The 18,508-nt window shown below is 41.7% G+C and overlaps 1 protein-coding gene across 1 annotated transcript; it reads left to right on the forward strand.

Annotated features, from left to right (window-relative positions):
- Nucleotides 1–2,524: 2,524 nt before the first annotated feature.
- Nucleotides 2,525–18,010, forward strand: h2az2a (H2A.Z variant histone 2a). The gene is made up of 5 exons (XM_080216794.1): nucleotides 2,525–2,614; nucleotides 8,330–8,407; nucleotides 13,908–14,021; nucleotides 15,746–15,875; nucleotides 17,653–18,010. Exons 1-5 carry the CDS (start codon nucleotides 2,612–2,614, stop codon nucleotides 17,712–17,714), a joined length of 387 nt encoding a protein of 128 aa, XP_080072920.1. The 5' UTR covers nucleotides 2,525–2,611; the 3' UTR covers nucleotides 17,715–18,010.
- The last annotated feature ends 498 nt before the right edge of the window (nucleotides 18,011–18,508 follow it).

Here is an 18,508-nt window from a genome sequence, read left to right on the forward strand (position 1 = left end):
GTCTGTTTCAAGCACAAGAAACAATATTTTTCATTGTATACCAATACATGTGACAATAGTAAATCAAATCTGTATAGTGTGCAAGAAACTATATTCATTGTATATCAATATATGTGAGAATAATAAATCAAATCAAAGTAGTAATACAAAGATTTGATTTGATTTATTATTATCATATTCATTGAGGAAAGGAAAGCGTGCAAAATGTAGTGTTACAATCATAGCCATGGCATAACGAAAGATCAACTAACTTAGTACGAGAAACTCTGATTGCAGCAGGGAGAAGCTGTTCTTGAGTCAGTTGATACATGACCTCAGACTTTTGTATCTTTTCCCAATAGAATAAGGTGGAAGAGAGAATGTCCGGGGTGCGTGGGGTCCTCGATTATGCCGGCTGCTTTTCCCGAGACAGCAGGAAGTGTAGACAGAGTCAATGGATGGGAGGCTGGTTTGAGTGATGGACTGGGCTACAATCACGACCCTTTGTAGTTTCTTGTGGTCTTGGTCAAAACAGGAGCCCATATCAAGCTGTGATACGTCTGGAAAAGATGCTTTCTACGGTTTGCTGCCTTGGCTGGGATGAGATCATTTCGGGATCCAATTTGGGAAATGTTTGGCTTAGTCTGGTTATATTTAGATATAAGCAAAATACTGCAGATGCTGGAATCTTAAACAAAAACAGAAAATGCTGAAAAATCTCAGCAAGTCTAACAGCACAAAAGCGGAGTAGAATTGAGGTAAGATTGACCATCTGTCTGAATGGCAGCCACAGACAATCCCAATTAGAGAATTCAGGAGAAACTTCTTTATTCAGAGACACAAATGACAGCGAAATGCAAATTCATCAAATCAAAGCATGCCCAGAAGCTCTATAACTCCTCGTCTCTGGAAACGGGTGTGGTTGTGTCATTATTTTTGAAGACCCCATCCATTTTGCTTAAATATTTATACAAGCTCCTCAAACTGGGGTGGGGGGATGGGGAGGGTGGGGAAGCAATGACACAACCCCCCCTTGTTTAAGGGGACCACCTGTTTTATTCTGCGATCCCAGGGGTTGGGTGGGTGGCACAGCGGTTAGCACTGCTGCCTCACAGCACCAGGGACCTGGGTTCGATTCCCGGATTGGGTGACTGTCTGTGTGGAGTCTGCACATTCTCCCCGTGTCTGCGTGGGTCTCCTCCCACAGTCCAAAGATGGGCAGGTTAGGTGCTAAATTCTCCTTCAGTGTAACCCGAACAGGAGTGTGGCGACTGGGGGAATTTTCACAGTAACTTCATTGCAGTGTTAACGTAAGCCGACTTGTGACATTAATAAACAAACTTCAGATCAATCATTCATTGCCTGTCTAATTGAGACATCAATCTCAGTGCAGTGGTATTTACCATGTGGATTAGGGATAGTTGGGGTGGAGCTATCCTGCTAAACTGATAAGAGCAAATTTGAAAATTGCAACACAGAGGACAGCAAATGCTGGCACCCAGATGTTGTTGCTTTTCAAAATCAGTTTCAAACTGTGCTGAACATTGCATTCCCTGTTTGAATTGGTGGAGGTTTCTGTCAATCACTGCCTGGCACCATTTCCCGCCCTTCCCACTTACCGCCCGCTCATTGGCTGCCGGGGCTGTTAGTCAGAAGCGGTTCTGCCCTGCCATTGGGTAGCCCGTCCGTCCATCAAGCCTACGTTCCTGCTGATTGGACATCCCGCCCGTCAGACTCGCCTTCCATCCAATTGGACAGCCTGCCTGTCCATCAGAAACGCCTGCTCTCCGATTGGGCAGCATAGCCATCCATCAGAGCCGCCCCTTCTCTGATTTGACATCCCTCCCGTCCTTCAGACCGTTCATTCCGCCCATTGGATAATCTACTTGTCAATCAGGTCAACCACCCTCCTCTCATTGGACAGTCAGCCCAGCCATGAGACTGGCCTCGCATTGCGCAACACCCGCCTCCACATTAATTGGACGATCCAGCCATCAATCATGTCCGCCTCCCCTCCCATTGGACAAACCTGGTGTCATTCAGGGCAGCCTCTGGCCTTATTGGACGAGCCACCCGTCCATCAACCTCCTGTCATCCCGCCTCCCTGAATGAACCACCAATCAGGTTCGACCCGCCCATCTCTTCTCAGCCGCTCACAAACCAAACAAATGTAAACGAACGAACAGAAAGGAAAATGTCCATAATACCGGCGGCCGGTGGGCGGGAGGAAGGCGGGTAGCTCCAGTCCGATTGGTCATCCTCCAGTGCGCGTCAAAGACGGACCTAAAAAAAACTTGATTTTTTTTCCTCTCCATTCCTCTGGGGAGGTTTAAAAAAAATAAACGGAGGTTTAGATTTAGAGGGCGGGGGTTAATACTCGGGGTGGGTTTGACAGCGAGGGGGTGAGGGAGGGAAAGAAAATGGAGGCGGGAGGGAAAAGCCGTTGGGGGCAGCGCGGGGCAGGTGGGAAGAAGGCGGCCGCTGATTGGGCGGGCCGGCCGGGTTTGAATGAGTGAGGCGGGCGCTGATTGGACGGGCGGCGGGGCGGGCGGTTGCCCGGATGTTGGCGCGGGCCCCCCGCGCGCGCGCGCTGGCGGTTATTGTCTGAGAGAGAGAGAGGGAGAGGAGGAAGATGGTGAGTACCGGGGGCCGGGCAGGAGGGCAGCGGGCCCGGGGCGGGGGGGAGAGACACCCGGGCGGCAGCGAGAGAGGGGCAGGGAGCTCTCCGGCCGGCACACCCCCGCACCGGGCGGCCCAGCGCTTCCTTCCCCCGTCTCCAGCCGATGGCGCCTTTTTTGTGACAGCGGCGGCGGGAAGAGAGCGGCCCCGGGGCTGCAGCTCTCTCCGTCCAAATCAACCCCCTCCTGGGTGTGATAGAGACTGTGGGGTATTATCCATCTGTACTGCCCTGATTATACATCTAAAACTATAGGGTATGTGCATAAAACTACTCAGATTATCCATCTGTAACTACTCAGATTGAACATCTAAAACTATACAGAATATGTACATAAAACTATTCATAATCTATCTGTACTGCCCTGATTATACATCTGAAACTGTACAGAGTGTGTACATAAAACTACTGAGATTATCTATCTGTAACTTCTTAGTTTGAAAATTTAAAACTGTACAGAGTATGTACTTAAAACTACTCAGATAATCCATCTGTACTGCTCTGATTATACATCTAAAACTGTACAGAGTATGTACTTAAAACTACTCAGATAATCCATCTGTACTGCTCTGATTATACATCTAAAACTGTACAGAATATGTACATAAAACTACTCAGATAATCCATCTGTACTGCCCTGATTGTATATCTAAAACTGTACAGAGTGTGTATATAAAACTACTGAGATTATCCATCTGTAACTTCTTAGTTTGAAAATTTAAAACTGTACAGAGTATGTACTTAAAACTACTCAGATAATCCATCTGTACTGCTCTGATTATACATCTAAAACTGTACAGAGTATGTACATAAAACTACTCAGATAATCCATCTGTACTGCTCTGATTATACATCTAAAACTGTACAGAGTATGTACTTAAAACTACTCAGATAATCCATCTGTACTGCTCTGATTATACATCTAAAACTGTACAGAATATGTACATAAAACTACTCAGATAATCCATCTGTACTGCTCTGATTATACATCTAAAACTGTACAGAGTGTGTACATAAAACTACTGAGATTATACATCTGTAACTACTCAGATTGAAAATTTAAAATTACAGAGTATGTACATAAAACTACTCAGATAATCCATCTGTAACTACTCAGATTATATATTTAAAACTACAGAGTATGTACGTAAAACTACTCATAATCCATCTGGTACTGCTCAGATTATATACTTAAAACTATACAAAATATGTACATAAAACTACTCATATTTTACATCTGTAACTACTCAGATTATACATCTAAAACTGCACACAATATGTACATAAAACTATTCAGGTTATCCATCTGTAACTACTCAAATTATATATTTAAAACTGGAGTATGTACATAAAACTACTCAGATAATCCATCTGTACTGCTCTGATTATACATCTGAAACTGTACAGAATATGTACATAAAAGTACTGAGATTATACATCTGTGACTACTCATATATTTAAAACTGCACAGAATATGTACATAAAACTATTCAGAGTATCCATCTGTACTGCTCTGATTATACATCTAAAACTACAGAGTGTGTACATAAGACTACTGAGATTATCCATCTGCAACTGATCAGATTATATATTTAAAACTACAGAGTATGCACATAATACTACTCATTATCCATCTGCTACTGTTCAGATTATACACTTGAAACTATACAAAATATGTACATAAAACTATTCAGATTATCCATCTGTAACTACTCTATATATATTAACTGTACAGAATATGTACATAAAACTACTGAGATTATCCATCTACTATTGCTCAGATTATACACCTAAAACTGTATACTATATGTACACAAAACTACTCAGATTATACATCTGTAACCACTGAGATTATACATCCAAAACTATTCATTTTATATATCTATAATTATACAGATTATACATCTATAAGTATACAGATATGTCTAAAACTACTCAGATTATACATCTATAACTATTCAGAATGTACATCTGAAACTACTCATTATATACATAGAGCTATTTTGATTATATGTGTATAAAACTACCCATTGTAAATATAAATACTCAGATTATATATATAAATATTTAGATTACATATGTATAAAGCTACTCATTGTAAATATAAAGATGTTCAGATTATAAAAGTATAAAACTAATCAGATCATATGTATAAAACTACTCATTGTAAATGTAAAACTATTCAGATTATATATGTATGAAACAACTCATATTGTATATAAAACTACTTGGATTATGTATCTAAAACTATTTAGGTTGTAAATATAAAACTTGAAATTGTAAATATAAAGCTATTTAGATTATATATGAATGAAACTACTCAGATTTTATATATATAAAACTATTTAGATTACATGTGTATAAAACAACTCGTAAATATAAAACTATTCAGAATGTAAATATACAACTATTTAGATTATATATTTATGAAACTACTCATATTGTATATAAAACTACTTGGATTATCTAAAACTATTTAGATTGTAAATATAAAACTATTTAGATGATATATGAATAAAACTACTCATATATATATAAATAAAACTATTTGGATTATATGTGTATAAAACAATTCATAAATATAAAACTATTCAGATTCTTTGTGTATAAAGTTAGTCATTTCTAAAACTATTAAGAATGTATACCTAATTATATATTTAAACTATTCTGATTGTGGAGATAAAGATTGTACATAAAACTATTCAAATTGTATATATAAAACCATTCAGGTTAGATATGTAAAACTTCATATGTAAACTATTGAGATAAACATTACTTGCGATTGTATATAATTTGATTATATGTCATTTGACTATATATATAAAAATTTGTATATGACAATGGAGATATATGTAATTTGAGAGATATAATTTATGTCACTATTGAGAAATATATATAAAATCAATGTAAATATTGATATATATTATATTTATATATATATATCATTTGAGGTAATAGATATATCAGTGTTGCAGTATATGTATGTCACTAGTGGGATGATATTTGTGCCCCTATTCTCACTGCTGCCCCCGCCCCATTTTTTAATAATATTGTATTCATGTCCTCTCCGGGGTTTATTACCTCCCTCTCCATTTAAATGTATTTCCTCTCAAGATGCATTTAAAAATGTGGGTTTTTTTAAATGTCTTTTTGTCCTCTCAACTTGGGAGCGGCAACTGTTTTTATTTTCTGAAGTTGTTTCATTAATTTGCATTCTTTGCAACAGGAGATTTTCCCCTTCTTCCTCTCCCCCCTCCTTTCTTTCATTTTTCCCTCCCTTTTTTTTCTGCAAAGGTTTCTTTGCCTTTTTGCTCCCCTTGTCTCATTCTGAGTTTGTTGCTGTTTTATTTTGTTTTAATCCTCTGCCTGACAGAAAACTGGCGGGAAAAACTATACTTTTCTCTTTCTATTGCCCCACCTCATCCTCCTCTTCACGTCAGCTCAGATTTTGACATGTTTTGCAAATGTTGTATTGTTTTTTCTTCCCCCCCCCCCCCCCCCGCCAACAAAAGTGCTGATCTCACCTTGCTCAGCTATGTCCCTCCCCCTCTGCCCAGCTAACCAAGATTGCAGCTCAGAATTGAGTTAACTTTTAAGCTGGTATGTCTGTTTGGGTGACTGAATACAATCTAGGAGTCTCGATTTTCAGTTTTTAAGATTGCTAAGAGTTTTTTTTAAGAAAACAGACAAACCACAGATGTCACCCAGTGAGGTTTAGTTCCAAATGGCAAAATGTAACATTCTGCAAAATGCTCATTGTATCCAATTTGCAAAGAAATTGTGAGTGAAGCAGGAATATTAAACCTGATCCTTTTTTTAAATCTTCGAACGGACCGGTTTGATTTTTGTTTCAGGTCGAATGTTATAAAAGTTTTCTAAACTCTTGGATATGAGCAGTTGGAATGTTTGGAAATTACAGTTAATCTTAAGCAATGTCATAAAAAGTGGGGATTTGCTGATTTGAATGTGTCGAATGCACTATTGTTATCAGATGAGGGTGGAAGTCTCCTGTAACTACAGATATTTTAATACCTAAAATGGGTACTAATTACTGTTAAATTTGTCACAAGGTTTGATGTAACATCTAAAGCAACTTTATTCTGTAGTCGATTCTTCCAGTTTATGGATCTAAGATTGAATTCTTGACCACTTGGTTGAGTTAGACTGGCACGTGTAGAGGTTGGCTGGCTGCATTCCTTTTGCTTTTACACTGACCATTAGATTTAACTCAGTGTTTCATTTTCTGTCGCCTTAACTGGTGTTAGCTAACGCAAAAGTAAGATTTGATTGTTGTATTTGGGAATGGATGATTCAACCACTGAACAAGCTGCTAGTTGGGAATACTTTCCGCTCTCGAAATTTGGGGGTCCCAACTTGACAGCTGACAGATTCAAAACACGTCTCACTCACTAAAGGCTATGAAATGATTTCTGTGTCCAATTTCACGAGTTAGTCATGTGCAGTTCGTACAACACATGCTCCAGACAGCAAATAAAACACCTGAGTTTATTTAATCACTTTGGTCGTTAAGCTTTGAGAAACACAGTTCTGGTTAATGTTGTGAAAGTATGCATTATTTCCGAAGCAGTGCGAAATAGGATTAGAAATTATGAATTTCAGAGATGAGTTGTTTGTCATATGTAGAGATTGATCGGTTTAGGCCCATACTCTTTAGAATTTAGAAGAATGAGGGGAGATCAAATTGAGGTATACAAGGTGTGGATAAATTAAACATGGAGCGGCTGCTTCCTTGTGTGGGGCATTCTAGGATGCAAGGTCATAGCCTTAGGATAAGGGGCAGCAAAGTTAAAAAGAGTTGAGGAGAAAGTACTTCTTCCAAAGGGTTGTGAGACTGGAATTCGCTAACCCAAAGTGCAGTGGATGCTGGGACAGTAAGTAAATTTAAGGAGGAGTTAGACAGATTTTTAATTGGTAATGAGTTGAAGGGTTATGGGGAGAAGGCAGGAAAATGGGGATAAGGAACATATCAACCGTAGCCGAGTGGACTCGATGGGTCGAATGGCCTAGTTCTGCTCCTATATCTTATGAAAGCAGCCTCATTATTTTAAAAGTTCTTTACAGATACGTTTTGTTTCCTGAATTTCTTGGATACTTTGCTATGTTTGGAAGACTGAGCCAGTATCTCCAATTATGAAGTGCTCCCAGTTGCAAAATTAAAAGGTATTCTGTATACCTTGAGTGGGGTTTCTGAATAATCTTTTTTGGCAATTTGTTAAATACTTGTCTTGCCCAAATGAAGATGTAGTGATTTGTAAAACTCCTTTCTAGCTCTGTTCTCTACTACTGCCTGCTGTTTCAACTAGAGATGTTGAATTTGTATCATGTGATTCCTGTCATGAGAAATAAAATGCGTCTTGTCTCTCTCTTTAAAACACTAAAGTGTAGTTTTAAAATGCCGTGTGCTGACCAACACTAAATAAAAATATTCCGACTTTCGGGGAACATAAATTTGTAGTAATGTTGGTTTGGCTAGACAATGTTAACATTGTCTTAAGATCAGCTGTATACAAGAGAAGTTCAGTTAAAAGTCGAATCCTAGTTTACCCGTTTAAAGCAATAGAGCTGTCCTTTTATATGTGGAAGTTTTTGCATCTTTCCCTTGCTCCGTAGAGAGAGAAAATAACAGATGTTGTTTCTGCCTCTCTCTGACAGGCTGGCGGGAAAGCTGGGAAGGACTCGGGAAAGGCCAAGGCTAAAGCAGTTTCCCGCTCTCAAAGAGCAGGGCTACAGGTAAGCTGTTGTGTTCCCAATCGATTTTACACCGGAATCAAATGTGTTTTCGGAATTCGAACCATGTTTCCATCTTACTGAATTAGTAAAATGAGATGGGTGATGGTCCATTAATTTCTGTAAGAGCATCTTGAATATAAATATCCTCAACGGAATAATCAACAAACAACCTAATTCAGTCTGTTGGGACTTATTATTGGAAGGACATGTTATAGTGATTGACTTTCAGGTAATGTGTCAGCAACAATAGCTTTCCCATTGAACTGTGTATCAGTGTTCCTTGATGCCATAGGAGCAGGAGGAGACCTTTCGGCCCTTCGAGCCTGCTCCAGCATTCATTACATTCATGGCTGATCGCCTAATCCTGCTTTCTCCCCATAACCTTTGATCCCATTCGCCCCAAGCACTATCTCCAGCTGCCTCTCAAATACATTCAATGTTTTGGCATCAACTAATTCCTGTGGTGCTGAATTCCACAGGCTCACTGGGTGAAGAAATGTCTCCTCATCTCCGTCCTAAATGGTCTACCCTGAATCCACAGACTGTGACCCCCTGGTTCTGAACTCCTTCCCCCAGTGAGATGTAACACAAGATAAACTGAACTCCCCCCCCCCATCGGGAACATCCTCCGTTCATCTACCCTGTCTAGTCCTGTTAGAATTTCATAAATCTGAGAGATCCCAACTATAGGATGGTGCACGTCAAAGACGGCAATCCCTGCTTCTGTTGAACAAGTGTCAGCAGTAAGGCTGCAGTTGAGTTCTGAAGCAGCGATTCTAGAAGAAAGTGAACAGAACGCCTGAAATGTTGTTTAATGGTGGGAGCTGATTGAAGAGAGAACTGGTTTGGTTAGGTTGACCCTATTTGGTTAATTGTTCTTGTTGGACAGATACCAGCTGCATGGAAAGAGTAAAGGTCCAAGTGAGGCAGGTGATTCCAGTGCACAGATCTCTATTCCCATTGTCAGAGCTTCAAGTGTTTGCTGTGTCCAGTGATTTCCAGAATATATTACTGCCTAATGTCAGTTAATTGAATTTGGGTGAACATTGACATCTGTGATGTGGGGAGGGAGAGAAATCAAATCCATTCATTTGGCTGTTCATGAACCTTTATTTACCTTTATCCACTTCATGCTACCTCTCGCCCGTAGCCTTTGGTGTTTTCACATGCGGGGGTAACCTTGAGTCCGAGCTATGACTGATGCTGCTTTTGGCACCCCCTTCTACACTCCCTGTGGAGGGAGGGAGCTGACTGCATTCTGCAGGCCCACAGTGCCACATGAATGACCTGCGTTGGATCATTTCCATCTGTGGGGGTGAGGGTTACCTGCTGAATACAGCAGCAGCCCCTGACAGTCCTGACCTAGCTCACAAAGCAGGGTGGCATTATTTTCTTTGGGAATGAGATGTAACACACGATAATCAGCTTGCCTTGATTTGACCTGAAGCTATGCTTTCCGTGATCAGTGCAAGCTCACAAGTTTGTCATTGGCTCAACTCCATTAGGATAGGGCTGTTTATTTTCTAAAAGGTTCAGAAAATATTGTAAAGTTTGAGCCGGAGGCAAGAGGGTAGCATGTAGCTGGTGAATACTAGAGACTGCTGCTCGCCTGATGAAAATATGTGAAGTTTCCGACTGCTAGCAAAAATACTCCGATGATGGGCTCAGCTAAACTTTAGGGAGTCTTTTAACCTGAGCAGTTAAAAAGATATTCTAAGTTACAGAGAGATGGTTTGAGATTTGGCATCATATCATATGGTTGTCTTCATTTTCAAATTGTTTTTTTTAACTGATTGAGCAGTGAACTGAGATCTTGGCGTGTGCAAAGAAATTAAACAAGTAACCATTGCTGTTAGGAGCTGTTTAAACTGAGTATAGAGTTCTTAAAAGAATCACAGTGGGATTTGTGTGGCCATGGTTAAACTTGACTTCACCTCTCAGTAATTTACTCAGTGAGTGGGTCAGCTACAGGTTACGTTCACACAGTTTTTAAAAATTTCTTAGTCATGAGTAAGGCTTACATTAACACTGCAATGAAGTTATTATGAAAATCCCCCAGTCGCCACACTCCAGTGCCCGTTCAGGTACTCTGAGGGAGAATTTAGCACCTAACCAGCACGTCTTTCAGACTGTGGGAGGAAACTGGAGGAAACCCACGCAGACACGGGGGAGAGAACGTGCAAACTCCACATAGACAGTGACCCAAAGCCAGATATCGAACCCTGGTGCCATGAAGCAACAGTGCTAACCACTGTGCCACCGTACCTTTATCATGGTAAAACGTCCCGCTGTGCATTGTCAACTAAAATGACACTGGAGAGTTCCTGAGCCCATACTGAATTGAGTGTTACCAGTAGTCTCCTGCCTCCAGTTTGATTGGATCAGGGAGGGGTAAGGATTGAATTGCTTGTTCAGTGTAAGATTACTTGCTAAACGTTAGTGGATACCAGGAAGCTCCTGTACTTATTGGAAGTTTTAGTTTGTGAAAGTTCACAACAGGTTGATATCAAGTGTGTCAAATGGTGTGTTTATTAGGGCCGTGACATACTTTAACATCCATTTCCATGTTTAAATGGGCACGACATTGTGGCAGGGTACCTTTTGCTTCTACACTTGGCATGAGTGACATCTTAGTCAGAGTTTTACAGCATGGAAAGAGGCCTTTCAGCCCATCGTGTCTGTGCCAGCCATCAAGCACCTGTCTATTCTAATCCCTTTCCCAGCACCTGGTCCCTAGTCTCATATGCTATGGTGTTCAAAGTGCTCGTCTAAATTCTCCTTCAACATTATAGGGTTCCCACCTCTACCCCGCTTTCAGGCATTCAGAGGATTCCCCCCATCTCCTGCCCCTACCTTAAATCTGTGCCCCTTGGTTACTGCTCCCTCTAACTAAGGGGAAAAGTTTCTTCCTGTGTACCTATCCATGTCCCTCATCACTTTGTACACCTTCTGCTTTTTAAATGGTTCAATCTGGCCTCCTTAGTTAATTTTTAATTTGCCTCGAGAAGCTGCACGTATGTAGATAGTTTTATTTTTTATTCATTCGTGGGACATGGGCATCACTGGCTGGGCCAGTATTTATTGCCAATCCCTAGTTGCCCGAGGGCAGTTGAGAGTCAACCACGTTGCTGAGGCTCTGGAGTTAAATGTAGGCCAGACCGGTTAAGGACAGCAGATAGAACATAGAACATTACAGCGCAGAACAGGCCCTTCGGCCCATGATGTTGCGCCAACCAATTAAAAAAGCAATGACCCTCTAACCTAAACCAATCCCTTTCCATCCATAAACCTATCCACGGATCTCTTAAACGCCCCCAAACTAGGCGCATCTACAACTGCAGCAGGCAGGGCATTCTAATCCCTCACCATCCTCTGGGTAAAGAACCTACCTCTGACATCCGTCCTATAACTATCACCCCTTAATTTAAAGCTATGCCCCCTCGTGCTAGCTTTCTCCATCCGAGGAAAAAGGCTATCACTGTCCACCCTATCTAAACCTCTAATCATCTTGTATGTTTCAATAAGGTCCCCTCTTAGCCGCCTTCTTTCTAACGAAAACAACCTCAAATCCCTCAGTCTCTCCTCATAGGACCTTCCCTCCATACCAGGCAACATCCCGGTAAACCTCCTCTGCACCCTCTCCAATGCCTCCACATCCTTCCAATAAGAACATAAGAAATAGGAGCAGGAGTAGGCCTTACACAATACTCCAAGTGCGGACGCACCAGAGTTTTGTACAGTTGCAACATGACATTGCGGCTCCTAAATTCAATCCCCCTACCAATAAACGCCAAGATACCGTATGCCTTCCTAACAACCTTATCTAATTGATTCCCAACTTTCAGGGATCTATGTACACATACCCCTAGATCCCTCTGTTCATCAACACTATTCAGAGTCCTACCATTAGCCCTATACTCTACACATCTGTTATTCCTGCCAAAGTGAATTACCTCACACTTTTCCACATTAAACTCCATCTGCCACCTCTCGGCCCAGCTCTGCAACTTGTCCAAGTCTGTCTGTAAACTATGACACCTCTCTTCACTATCTACCACACCTCCGACTTTGGTGTCATCAGCAAATTTACTAATCCACCCAACTATACCCTCATCCAGATCATTTATAAAAACTACAAAAATTACAAGATTTCCTTCCCTAAAGGACATTAGTGAACCAGATAGGTTTTTCTGACAATCGACAATGGTTTCACAGTCATCAGTAGATTCTTAATTCCAGATTTTTTTTACTGAATTCAAATTCCACCATCTGCCATGGTGGGATTCGAACCCAGGTCGCCAGAACATTAGCTGAATTTCTGGATTAATAGTCTAGCAATAACACCACTAGGCCATCACCTCCCCTAGTGCGTAAAGATAATAGCCGTGCTGGAAGACTCAGTCCCTTGAGTCTGTCCCACCATTTGATTCAGTCGTGCTGATCTGTACCATCATTCCATCTGTGCACAGAAACTAGAAATTTATAGTAATGAAGATGCTGGAAAATCTCAGGTCTGGCAGCATATGAAGAGAGAGAACCAGAGTTAATGTTTCGAGACTCTTTGGAAGGGAGATTACAGCCTTTCTGCCAGTCATGTCTGTGCTGCCCAACAACTAACCATCGAGTTTAACCCAATTTTCCTGCCCTTGGATCTGTAGCCTTGTCAGTAAATGCACTTCATTTGCATCTCTAAGTACATTTGATCATAATGCAGTTTCACCTCATTGCCCCTGCTCTCAATCTTCTAATCTGCACACCCTCCAATCAGATTTCCTCATTTTTAAATACTCCCTGCTCAAGCTTCTTCAGTCGTTTGCACCCCACACACACACAACTGGCTTGGAACCTTTTGAGACTCCAATTTGCAACTTAATTCTTGGGTCTGTCACTCTAGTTTCTTTCTCTGTTCAGGGACCTTCATGTTCTTCCTAAGGACTGGTACTCAAATGGACGCAATACTTTTACAATGAAACAGTGCAGAAACATACAAAGGTGTTTGTGTAAAAGGAATAACCATTGGAAAGAGTTAAACATTGTGCACTTTTCTTTTGAGTTACTGTAAATGTGGGAAACTGAGTGGAACCAACACTGTAAAATATTTAAAGAAGGTAAACTTATCCAGTAGTCAAAATCCATGGTGTGACCTGCAGAAATATAGTTTGCATTTTTGAGTTGAGTTTGAGGTGAGGCTCTTTCTGTGTGGGGGAGGCAGTTCACTGGGATTTCCAATCCAGGTGCACTGGAGAGGATTCAGTGGTACTGTGGAACAGACCTGTGACCCAAAGCAGTGAGACCTGGAGGCAAGGCGTTTGCAGGTGAACGCGATGTGAAATTTAACATATTTCTGTAGAAAATGAACTTTTTTTAAAAAATCTCAGATCCACAGATTAAAATGCAAATAAATGCATTTGATTTGAATTTGTGTTGCAGTGAAAAGTTCCAGTGGATGGTGTGATCTGTACTTGGGATGTTGGTTTTCACTTGGTGTTCTTTTCCTTAGTTTCCTGTAGGTCGTATCCATAGGCATTTGAAGACTCGTACCACTAGCCATGGACGGGTGGGTGCTACAGCTGCAGTGTACAGTGCAGCTATCCTCGAGTATCTCACTGCTGAGGTAGGTGAGGATGGAATTGGCCTGTTTCCTAGTGTAGGACAAGGTTACAAACTAAACTGCCTGAGTTTGATTTGTTTGACATTCCTGATTATCTTGGTGTAAACTACCCCATGACTTGTTCTTCCTCACAAGCTTGTGTTCCAATCACATTCTTAGGCAAGAAGATTTAAAACAGCAAATAACTTATACCCGGGATAAATGGTTATGGTTAACATAAAGGAATCCAAGGATCTTCAGGAGAGTTTATCAAACTGAATAGGATGTGATGAAACAGAAATAAATACCTTTAGCATGAAAGCCCACAAGGGAAGGGCTTGGTGACCAGCAGTGATTTGGGTGATAAGATGTTTGAAAACACTGAGTTATTGGGAGGCATTCACTGAAGGTGTAGGGTGGGATGAGGCCATGCTTTTAGTGATGTCTCAGGATCGCAACAAGAAGAAAAGAACTTTAGCATAGAAAGAACCAAATAAAGAATTGGAAGGTGTTTGAGTTGAAGCGTGTTTGAGTTGAAGGGGTGGCACAGTGGTTGGCACTGCTGCCTCACAGTGCCAGGGACCCTGGTTCAATTGTGTCCTCAGGTCACTGTCTGTGTGGAGTTTGTACATTCTTGGTGGGTTTCCTCTGGGTGCTCTGGTTTCATTCCACACTCCAAAAGTGTACAGCTTAGATGGATTGGTCATGCTAAATTACCCCCTTGGTGTCAGGGGGATTAGCAGAATAAATGTATGGGGTTACAGGAATAGGGCCTGGGTGGGATTGTCTGTACAGACTTTGTGGGCTGAATGGCCTCTTTCTGCACTGTAGGGATTCTATGTTGGGTGCCAAGTGTTAGATTTATTTTCTCTTGGTTCCTCTCCAAATTCCTAACTCTTTCTGAGACTTGGGGATCAAGCAACGTTGGCCAGCTTTCATCTCATGTTGTTCACACTGTGGCATAAGTTGTAATAAAAACAGGAAATAGTGGAAAATCTCGACAGGTCTAACAGCATCTGTGGAGAGAGAATAAAGCCAGTGTTTCTGGATGACCCTTTCTCAGAGCTGAGAGCAGAGATTTATACCGGGGGGGCAGTGGGGGATTATAATTGGATAAAGGAAATCAAAATGGTGATGAGAAAGGCACTAAAAACATTCATTAAATGATCAGAATGTGTAACTGGCAGGACAGAGGTACGGATTGTGAAATGACCTGGGGAATGTGGCAGTTGTCCTCTGTGTTTGTATGTGTGTAAAAAGTGATAGAAATGGGTGAATGAGATGAAAGGAGGGTTAGCTTAGAATCATAGAATCCCTGCAGTGCAGAAGGAGGCCATTCGGCCCATCAAATCTGCACCAACCACAATCCCACCCAGGCCCTCTCCCCATACATTTACCCTGGCTAATTCCGCCTGACACTAAGGGGCAATTTAGCACAGCCAAATTCTCTAACTCACACATCTTTGGACACTAAGGGAGAATTTAGTATGGCCAATCCACCTAACATAAACATCTTTTCAGTGTGGGAGGAAACTCATGCAGACACGAGGAGGATGTGCAGACTCCACACAGTCACCAAGGCAGGAATTAAACCTGGGTCCCTGGCACTGTGAGGCAACAGTGCTAACCACCGTGCTACTTGAGTTGCTATTGCTGTTGAAATGAGTATTTTAGTGCCTCCAGCTTGAATCTATTTAAAAAACTTTTGTTTCTTTTCCAAACCACCTTGCTGCCTCACTGTTGGGTAGGTGTTGGAGTTGGCAGGGAACGCATCAAAGGATCTGAAAGTAAAGCGCATCACGCCACGTCACTTGCAGTTGGCCATCAGAGGTGACGAGGAGCTGGATTCGCTGATCAAGGCAACCATCGCCGGTGGTGGTAGGTGTCAGTTTTGTACTGTAAGAGTGATCTTTTGGGGAACCGCTGGTATACTGGAATAGGCTGATGTGCTACGTCACAAACAGTTATGTAATGTCTGAGTATCACCTTCATTTTGAGCCTTTTTTGAATTATCGAGTATAATGCTGGAACTGCCAGAGCAATTTAAGGGGATATGGCCTGTAAACTGAATGGGGAACAAACTTAAATGGAGGCTCCAAGTTATTTTGTTATTGTCCCAAGCTCTTCCTCGCAAGCTTGTTCTTGACTGAATGTTAATGTTAGGATTGTGGGGCTGGCGCTTTGGAAATGGATACCCTGGTTTTAAATTCCTGCCTTCAGCATGCTCCAAATAGATGGTTCTGAGATTAGACACGAGTGAAGATGCTGTTTGTCACCGTGGTTTGAGTGGCTATTGTCACTAATGTTTTCACTTCATCTGAAAATCCTCCTTTAGAAATTCAGTCCTATCTTGGCACTGGTAGAATGGATTTTTTTAAGTGTTTTGTTGTTTCGAAAGTGTGCTTGCTCTCGCGTTACAGACCACAAGATTTAGGAGCAAACTTAGGCCACTCAGCCCATCAAGTCTGCTCTGCTATTCACTCCTGGCTGATATGATTCTCATCCCCATCCTCCCCATAACCCTACAGTTTAGTGCAGCGATAACATTCTCTCTTTCCCCCGTCTGTTGAAGTCAGCTTGGTTGGGTATGATTTCAGTGCACCCTGATTTCCTGGTACAAACTCAGCACTCGCACTTGGTGAGTGTCACAGCTGACAAGGCAAGCGTTACGTTCGTCCAGATCTGTGTGTGTTCTGTGCACCAGCCAGCAAGATCTTACCCAAATGTCCTGATCAGTGGGTTAACCCAATCATTCCTGGATTCTACTCCCATCAAGCACGGTATTGAACGGACACGTTGATTAGGGACAGGAGCTGGAGAGAATCTTTGTTCCTGATTAGCTGGTAAATCCCCGTGCATGGTGGAGCAGTGAAGACCAGGCAGGTTTCACACTCGATTACTGCTGGAAAGGTTTACTCTGAGGGAAATCATCAGCCCCTATTCCTGATTGCTGAGCCTTAGGAAAGATATAGCCAGTGAAGGGACAGTAAAGTCCATTCTAATTTGCTTCTATTCTCAAGCTTCCTGTAGGATTAGGTATGAGAGGGTGGCAGGCAGTGGAACTGCAGCCCAGCAAGCTTTTATCTTGGAAAGATCAGAAAGATTACTTGTTCTAGCAGCACAAAGCCCTCCTTTACTTTCTGTCTCCTCCCATCCCGGCACACACCAACATACATGTGTATCGCACGGCAAAGTCTGTTCAGGTACCTGAGCAGATCTGTCAGTCCAGTCGACATTGCCCTGGTATACAGGTGGTCCTTCCCCTGTGAAACAGGCTGGGGACAGGCAAGCAAAGTTCCATTTCTGTGTCCATCACTTAAAGTACCTCAACTTCTAAATTTCAAAATTGCCTTCTCCAAAATAACTTGAGTTGTTTTCATTTGTCTTGCGTGTCACTGGTGTCAGAAATACGGAAAACATTCTTAGCTAGTTGTTTTCAATCTGGAGTTGTCAGTGTAGATGTTTCCGATAATCTACAGGATTTGACGTATACGAGAGTTTATGCATTAGACCCTAGTTGTGTCGTTTGTACGGCTTAGATACGTTGGCCATTTTAACATGTGGGCAGTGTTCCCAGGTCCCAGAATGGGAGGTGAGAGGAGAAGGGGGCAGGGAGTGTCACATCTGCACAATTTATTTTCTTTCTCTCTTCCAGGTGTGATTCCTCACATCCATAAGTCTCTGATCGGGAAGAAGGGACAGCAAAAGACGGCATAGAGCCCAGTTTTGAACCTACCCTCTTCCTCCCTACTGTCGTACTGTAATTTGGACAGAAGAACCTGGGGATACTTGGCATATTTTTTTTAAAAAAAGAGTAGTTAAAATAAAATGGGAAGAGTTTTAGGAGATGACTTTAGTGTTCAGTATAATCTGAAAAACCTGTTTGTATGTTCTACAGTCTAGATTTAAAGCTGTATGCAAATATAACTAGCAGATACAGCAGTTTGTCAACAATTAGGTTACGCAAGTGTGTTTTATACAATAAAACAGTTCACAAAACCATTTTTTAAAAATCATGTGTGTACCGTGTGTCCTTCCTAACCTTCGAAGCAATTAGCAGCCTTGGAAACTGGAAAATACTATCTGTCGCTATAGTTACTGAGGGCGGCACAGTGGTTAGCACTGCTGCCTCACAGCGCCAGGGACCCAGGTTCAATTCCCAGCTTGGGTCACTGTCTGTGTGGAGTCTGCACGTTCTCCCCATATCTGTGTGGGTTTCCTCCAGATGATCCGGTTTCCTCCCACAGTCCAAAGATGTGCAGGTTCAGTGCTAAATTCTCCCTCAGTGTAACCTTAACAGGCACTGGAATGTGGCCACAAGGCTAATTTCACAGTAACTTCATTGCAGTGTTATTGTTAGTCTACTTGTGACTAATATATAAACTTTAAGTTTATTTATTAGTGTCACAAGTAGACTTACATTAACACTGCAATGAAGTTACTGTGAAATTCCCCTTGTGGCCACATTTACACTGAGGGAGAATTTAGCACTGAACCTGCACATCTTTGGA

The sequence above is a fragment of the Carcharhinus amblyrhynchos genome, chromosome 34, assembly GCF_965287045.1.
Source record: "Carcharhinus amblyrhynchos chromosome 34, sCarAmb.v2.hapA, whole genome shotgun sequence".
In the NCBI taxonomy this organism is placed as follows: domain Eukaryota; kingdom Metazoa; phylum Chordata; class Chondrichthyes; order Carcharhiniformes; family Carcharhinidae; genus Carcharhinus; species Carcharhinus amblyrhynchos.

What these genes read in the sequence shown, in the direction of transcription:
- h2az2a (XM_080216794.1), top strand. An exon ending in CTCAAAGAGCAGGGCTACAG is followed by an intron (nt 8,408 to 13,907) that starts GTAAGCTGTTGT and finishes TCTTTTCCTTAG; the next exon opens with TTTCCTGTAGGTCGTATCCA. An exon ending in GGCAACCATCGCCGGTGGTG is followed by an intron (nt 15,876 to 17,652) that starts GTAGGTGTCAGT and finishes TCTCTCTTCCAG; the next exon opens with GTGTGATTCCTCACATCCAT.